Source organism: Quercus suber, unplaced genomic scaffold (genome assembly GCF_002906115.3).
Source record: "Quercus suber isolate HL8 unplaced genomic scaffold, Cork oak 2.0 scaffold_995, whole genome shotgun sequence".
Lineage (NCBI taxonomy): Eukaryota > Viridiplantae > Streptophyta > Magnoliopsida > Fagales > Fagaceae > Quercus > Quercus suber.
Genome location: NW_027070410.1, coordinates 32,256 through 39,116, shown reverse-complemented (window position 1 = coordinate 39,116; position 6,861 = coordinate 32,256). Strand labels below are relative to the sequence as shown.

The 6,861-nt window shown below is 35.4% G+C and overlaps 1 protein-coding gene across 3 annotated transcripts; it reads right to left on the bottom strand.

Moving 5' to 3' along the window:
• Positions 1–234: 234 nt before the first annotated feature.
• LOC112027245 (uncharacterized) lies at positions 235–4,458 on the bottom strand. Of its 3 annotated transcripts, none has more exons than XM_024059910.2 (3): positions 3,673–4,458; positions 2,485–3,476; positions 235–1,523 (listed from the first exon to the last, which is right to left on the bottom strand). In XM_024059910.2, the coding sequence occupies exons 2-3, from the start codon at positions 3,382–3,384 to the stop codon at positions 747–749; spliced, it is 1,677 nt and encodes a 558-aa protein (XP_023915678.2). In that variant the 5' UTR covers positions 3,385–3,476; positions 3,673–4,458; the 3' UTR covers positions 235–746. The 3 variants fall into 3 exon arrangements, with proteins under 3 accessions (XP_023915678.2, XP_023915677.2, XP_023915676.2); XM_024059909.2 differs by having other exon boundaries at positions 3,678–4,458; XM_024059908.2 differs by having other exon boundaries at positions 2,485–4,458.
• Between the last annotated feature and the right edge of the window lie 2,403 nt (positions 4,459–6,861).

Below are 6,861 nucleotides of genomic sequence, written 5' to 3'. Positions count from 1 at the left end.
TTGTTAGATTATAAACCACTAAAACAACTACACAAAATAATTGTGAAGCTTATCTTGATCCATTACTGAAATTTTCTTAAGATCAAGTCTTATTATAAAAGGCACTTAATACTTTGTAGGAAACTAAGGAAATGTTTCTCTGTCTTTATCACTTTTTTTTTTTGGTATGTATAACCTCTAATCGCTTATCAAAGTTGGAATTACTTAAAAAACTTACTTTTCTATTAACCAATATTTAAGAACATGTAACATCTTATATTAAACCATAAATATATGAAAGTATCAAATTAATACAAACAGATAAGAGGTAAATTGCTATACATCAAGTAGCTATCAAAGGGATAAGATATATACAGATCAAAGTAGCTATCAAAGGGATAAGCTATCAAAGTAGCTATCAAATGATAAGATATATACAAATACAAATTAACTGCTGCTACGAAGGGATAACCCAGCTTTATTACTTGTTCTATTATTTACATGCTCGCTATTCCTTGGTCCGTTTACCTTTAAGCCTATCCCTAAAAGTTTTGGTGCCGAACAAAAAGGTTAATTTGACCACACTGAACAAGCTCTTGTAATCAGGAGACATTTATGAGTGCTACTGTTATAAAAAAAAAAAAAAAGATGTGTGTACTGCGTGTATAAAGGACATTGCAGGGGTGAGCCCTTTTACAAATGTGACAAGTGTCTGTCACCGCTCAGCAGATCCCATCACTACAATTTTGTCTCCCATTTTGGCCTCCTCATTGTAAAGTACGTGCAAATCTCATTCTTTTTGACTCACGAACCTGCGTATGATCACAATTTTTCTCTACCACCTTAGCTTGTTCAATTAGCACAGTGAAATCCCTTAACATGGAGGGAATAATTTGTGACCTAATGTTTTTCCTCAAACCCTCATAAAACCTACGACATTTACTAGCCTCATCTTCTGCAACATGAGGGGCATATCGTACTAGCTCTAAGAATTTCATCTCATATTCTTTAACTCTCTTGCTCCCTTGTATGAGTCTAAGAAATTTTGACTCTAACTGATCTCGAATACTATCAGGAAAGTAATGATCATAAAATGCCTTTGAGAATGCCTCCCATGTTACTTGTGCCCCATCCTCATTCATCAATCTTTGTTCATATTCCCACCATCGGTTAACCTCCTCTCCCTCTAAGATGAATGTAGCAAAAGTTACACGTTGATCATCAATGCACCCTATGGTATTGAAAATATTTTCCATCTTCTTTATCCATTCTTCAGCCTTAAATGGGTCAGTTGTTCCTCTAAACCCAGGTGGGCTTAGCCGACGAAATCGCTTGAACAAAACCAAGATTACATCTCTTGGAGTAGGAGGAAGCGTGGGGGAGGCTCCACCCTGAGTTTGTTGTTCAGGCGCACAAGCTTGATGCTTCTCAGTCATTGGTGGCAGAGTGGCAAGCATTTGATAAATCTCTTCAAAACTGTCATCCCGAGTTAATTCATCATGCTCTCCACCTCTCAGCTGATTAGGTCTCCCCATCACGATCTCCTAAATCATCAAATGAAACCTTAGAATATTCAAGATTATTAGAACATTAATGAAACGTAATGAAAATACAATGTCATGAAAATATAAATTCAACATAAGGGTGTAAAATATAAATTCATATATCCATCCAACCATTAGCTATATTTATGGTACCCATAAAGTATTTCAATTGCGTCTTAATCAGTTATATCTAAGGGATATTCTATTTTTATTTTGTATAGTATACTGTAAATTTATGTCGTAGACACATAAAAAGTGCCAAATGTAATACACATTTTGTAAAAAATAATAAATATTATACACCTTTTTTGTAAATGAATAAAATATATATCATTCTTTTTTTTTTTTGGGTGCGTTTACAGTGTAAATTTAGACTGCAAGTATGATATAAACATGTAAAGTTCCTATATCTAAATCACAAACATCTTGAAAGTCGACATAAAGGCAATGTTTGATGTTTGTTCAATGCATGGCATGTATCACGCAACCTATTGCCCCAGAATACTTTACCCATGGTACGGTCATTACTTGGGTTTGACACTGGGGTTATTTGGTATTTTCAATTTAGTTAAGGGCATTTTAGGCTTTGTGCAAATGAAATATTCTAAGAAGCAAGATATTCCGTTTAGGATTCCTAGTATATTACTATTTTTTTTTTTTTATGAACCCTCGTATATTATTTTAATCATTATTCATCGTGACTAATATTATTCTATTATTATTACTAATGATTCATGACTCATTATATTAGTCATTAGTTCTTTTATTAAATTAGTGTTGTCTTTGAAATGTAATTGTTCTAGCTTTTGCTAGCTTTGTAGAAGAGAATGATTAGGTTACTTTTTGATTGAAGAATTATCTTTTCTTTTTCCAGTTAACTGTGAATTAATGAAACTAGTATCTACTTTTACTATAATATATATATATATATATTTGTCATGTAATCACTTGAAAAGCTAACCTTGTTGATCATATCGGTGCTTTGGAAAATTAGCATAGTGGAGCCCAATTCCACGACCCCATTTGCCGAGGGTAACCAAACCATGGTTTGGAGCCCGGAAGCCTGACCCATTCGTGCCCGGTTGCACGTCGAGGTCGCTAGATGGTCCCACCCGGCCAACCAAACCAATTTCGGAGTGTGAAAAGTTTGGCCTGGGAGGCCACTGCCGTTCAAGAAGCACTGCGTCTTCGACTTCAAGAAGAACCACTCGGTATTGGTAACATCTTCTTCATCCGTAGCAGAAGCTAGGATCTCTTGTTCCTCCAACACCACTGACAATGGCTTCTCAGTCCTGTTGTTGGTTTCCATGTGGTAATCATCGCTGCCTTTGTAGTATCCATCAGCCCATCGCAAAAAGGGCATGCCAGAATGGTCGTACGATAAACCCCACATGATGGCGTAGGTCCAACTGTGGCGAACCTCCTCGATTAGCTTCTGGAGTGCAGCTTGAAGCTGATTGTTATATTCAGATTGAATTGATAGTTTTGAAGGAGAACCTGCACTGTTTGTTGACTCGTTTGGGGGTCTTTCATTAGATTCTGAACTCTCAGTAGACTTGTTTGGTGGGAAGATTGATGATATGGAATTAGAGAGTTGTGGTTGTGGGTTTCTTTCATTGGATTCTGAACTCTCAGTAGACTTGTTTGGTGGGAAGATTGATGATATGGAATTAGAGAGTTGTGGTCGTGGGTGTCTTTCATTGGATTCTGAACACTCAGTAGACTTGTATGGTGGGAAGATTGATGATATGGAATGAGAGTATTGTGGAACTATTTGGTCCATTTCAATAGATGCTGAACCACCAGATTCAGATTTGTTTGCTGGGAAAATTGATGGTACGGAAGGAGGAGAATGTGACATTCTTGTATCTTCACAAATCGAGCTCTCGGGTTCAGATTGATTTTTTAAAAAGAAGACAAAGCTGAGGAATTTCGTCGGTGATCGCAATACCTCTTCAAATCAAACACACACAAAATTAATAAAATCAAATCAATATTACTAATCTCGTATATACGACTAGATCTTTTATTTTTACTTAGAAAACAAGTGAACAACCTTTTTTTGTTTTTTTTTTTTTGGAGTAACAAATGAACAATCTTGGGCAACAACAACTGTGGGAAAAACAAAAGCTTGCTCTCAAATGATTACCTCACCTTGGGAACAATCCCCAGCAGCCACAGGACTGGTTTTTAGACCAATCTTGCACAGCAATTTATGTGGAAGATTGATGTAAATAACCTAGAAAGGACCTAACGACAGAGTTGACATGAACATAGAATAAGTTAACAATCACACGTGGAGAAGATCTGACAGTCGACAGAAATCTTCCCAGCCTATTTTAATTCTTAGAGTTAGAGCAACTGAATCAATGGTTGCAAAAGTTTGCAAAATATAAAATATGCTCAATTTTGCACATTTTAACCAAAAAAAAAAGAAAGAATACTCACATCAGTGCTTGCAAAAATGTACAAATATACAAAACTGCTATATGCACAAATGATTTTTTTATTCTTTTTTTCTCTCTCCCCCTTCATATTACTCTTCTCTTTTGTCTTCTTCTCACAACAAAACCACAAAATCACCCACACCCCAGCAAGAACTAGATGAAATCAAACTACAAAATTAACTAAAACCAAGATGAAGTCAAGTGGGGACCATGCAGCACTACATCAAGATTGGAGGTGGCGGTGGGGGTCCCTGCAACTGGAGCTGACTTGGGTTGTTGGCAGCGGTGTGATGATGGCGACAACGTAATGGAGTGGATGTGGCTATGGAGGAGGATATAGAGGTAGACTAGGGTTTGGAAAGGAAGAAGAGAATGGTAGTGGAAAAGGAAAGAAGAGTCCTGGGATTGCATTCGAATGAACTTATTTTTTGAGAAAAGAAGAGCCCTTGTTTATCAGACTCTTTGTGGTATTCCAAGCCAAGTACAAATAAAATGAAAGAAAGAGTTTGAAAAGCTAGCCAATCATGTGGGGTAGGAAAATTCTAGGAAGCTTCCTCTTTTACAAATATCCTAATGTCTATGTCTATTTACCAAAAAACCCAAATTGTTTTAGTTTTTACTAACTAATCTGATTAGTTTATTAGGAATTTTCTTAAATGTTTATATTAAAATCATTAAATTAAAAAATATGACCATTATATTTGAATTTACTACATTACAATCCGGTCACTTGAACCGCCATTCCGGTTACCGGAGACACCTTTTTGGTGATCAATACTCAAGGTCTGATAATCAAAACTATCAATTCAACCACTGGCGCTAGCTGTCCAATCATCAAAGACACCACTTCGACAGTGGTCATCAGAGCAACTATTCCAGTGACCTCCAGCACCAATGGCTCCGCTACCAAAGCCATCGGTTTTGGTGGTTGCTTGAAAAATAAGTTTAAATTCAAAAAGTATGATCATTAGAGAAAATAATAAAAAATGAATGAAGAATGAATATTTTATTGAATTCTCTTCTAAAATAAATGAACTGATGTGGGTGTTTTGGAAAAGTGGTTGTGTAAAATAGAAAAAGTAAGTTTTTATGCTAATATAGACGAAATATTTTACACGGNTTACTTCTTTGGGCCTTAGTTTGTGGCCATTTAATTTTTGAACCTCAACAGGTGGTATATAGAGAAAGGCTCAAGCTCATACTAGAAGACATAAAAAAAAGGGGATATAAAGATCAAAGGAACTTTTGGGTGGATGAGGTAAAGAAAAGCAAATGGCAGATGAAACACATGAAAAAAAAAAAAAATGTACCTCGCATTTAGGCTTGTCAAGCAGTATGGGATGGGTGATAGATGTATCATTCTTATGCTTAGACTGCACAAAAAAAAAAAAAAAAAAAAAAAAAAAAAAAAAAAAAAAGGGGCGAGAGAGAGAGAGAGAGAACAAAAGACAAAGTCAAAGAAAAAAGTCAACAAGCATGTCAAGGTTAGCCACAGGGAACGTAAATATATATATATATATATATGTAAAGGACAAAGTAGGATTAGAGATGACGTACTCTCTGCTCAGTAGTAAACGCAGGGTGAGGGATTGTCTTTCTCTTACTGCCTTATGTCCTACTGGGAAGGGGAGTATTTGTAGAAGGCCGTGGAGTAGTAGGTTTGGACTTGCTTGCAGACTTAAGCTTGGCAGGACCCTTCTTGACCGGTGCGGGAATGTTTGTCACTTTAACTTTTTTCTCCCAACCCGGAGGATAATCACCGGCGTACCAATACCACCCTTTCTTCTCCTTATCCCACTCAAGGATGGCAGACCGACTCTATTTCCTAGCATATGCTAACATGGACTTAGAGGGCAAAAGCAACCGAGGATTAGCCGAAATAATTGCACTAAGCCCATCAAGAGGAATGAGGGAGAAACCACGACTACGCACTAACTCTTGCTCAAACGAAGTCATCACTGCCTGCCAATATCCATGCATGGCAGCATAGTTGTTAAATCGTGAATCATATTGTGAATCATTTTTCATTTTTATGTATCGTGTATCATATCGTATCGTGTATCGTAAGATACACAAACACTACATAAAATTTATAAAACATTATACATATACATATATTTATTATAAAATTGAAACATATGCAAATAATAACTACTTTAATTATCACTTATGTTATAGTATTTGACTAAGCTAACCAAATAAACCAAATGGAAATATATTTTTATCATCCATATCCAAAAGATAAAAATATCCATATCCAAGTTCATTAGAGTTCAAAGTCACTATATATTATATTAGTCAAAATACTTTTTTTCCTAATCATATTCATCACTGCCTAATCAAAATCATCAAAATCATCTCCATAGTCCAAGTCAATGAAGTTATCATCTTCATCATCTTGCAAAATCATTTTATCATTGGCATCTTCTTCATCATCTCCAACATCCACTATCTCTTCTGGTTCTTCAACTTCAATAACTTTTTCTTTACTTTTCTTTTTGGCATTCAAATTTCTTGGACCTATAAAAATAATAACAAAAAATATATATTGTCAAAATTAGCATTTTATTCATAATATAGAAAAGAAAATTTCAATTTAATATAAATCTATACCTCTCTTTTCTTTTTCTACTACATCCTTCCTCATTAACTTCAAAGCATTCATAAATGTCCATCCATGAAGTATCTTCTGGCAAGCAAGGTTCTTCCATTTCGGTAATCCATTCATCATCAGATTCCATATCTGATAGACAAATTGGATCATATGAGTCACCATTCTCTTCTCTCTTTATTTGTCTCAACTCCAAATTAATATTATAGTTTACAAACACCAAAGCATTCACTCTTTGTTGCTCAAGACGGTTTCTTTTTTTAGTGTGTACATGATCAAA

What these genes read in the sequence shown, in the direction of transcription:
- LOC112027245 (XM_024059908.2), bottom strand. Translation starts at nt 3,384, where the DNA reads ATGTCACATTCTCCTCCTTCCGTACCATCAATTTTCCCAGCAAACAAA. An exon ending in GCACCGATATGATCAACAAG is followed by an intron (nt 1,524 to 2,484) that starts GTTAGCTTTTCA and finishes TTGATGATTTAG; the next exon opens with GAGATCGTGATGGGGAGACC.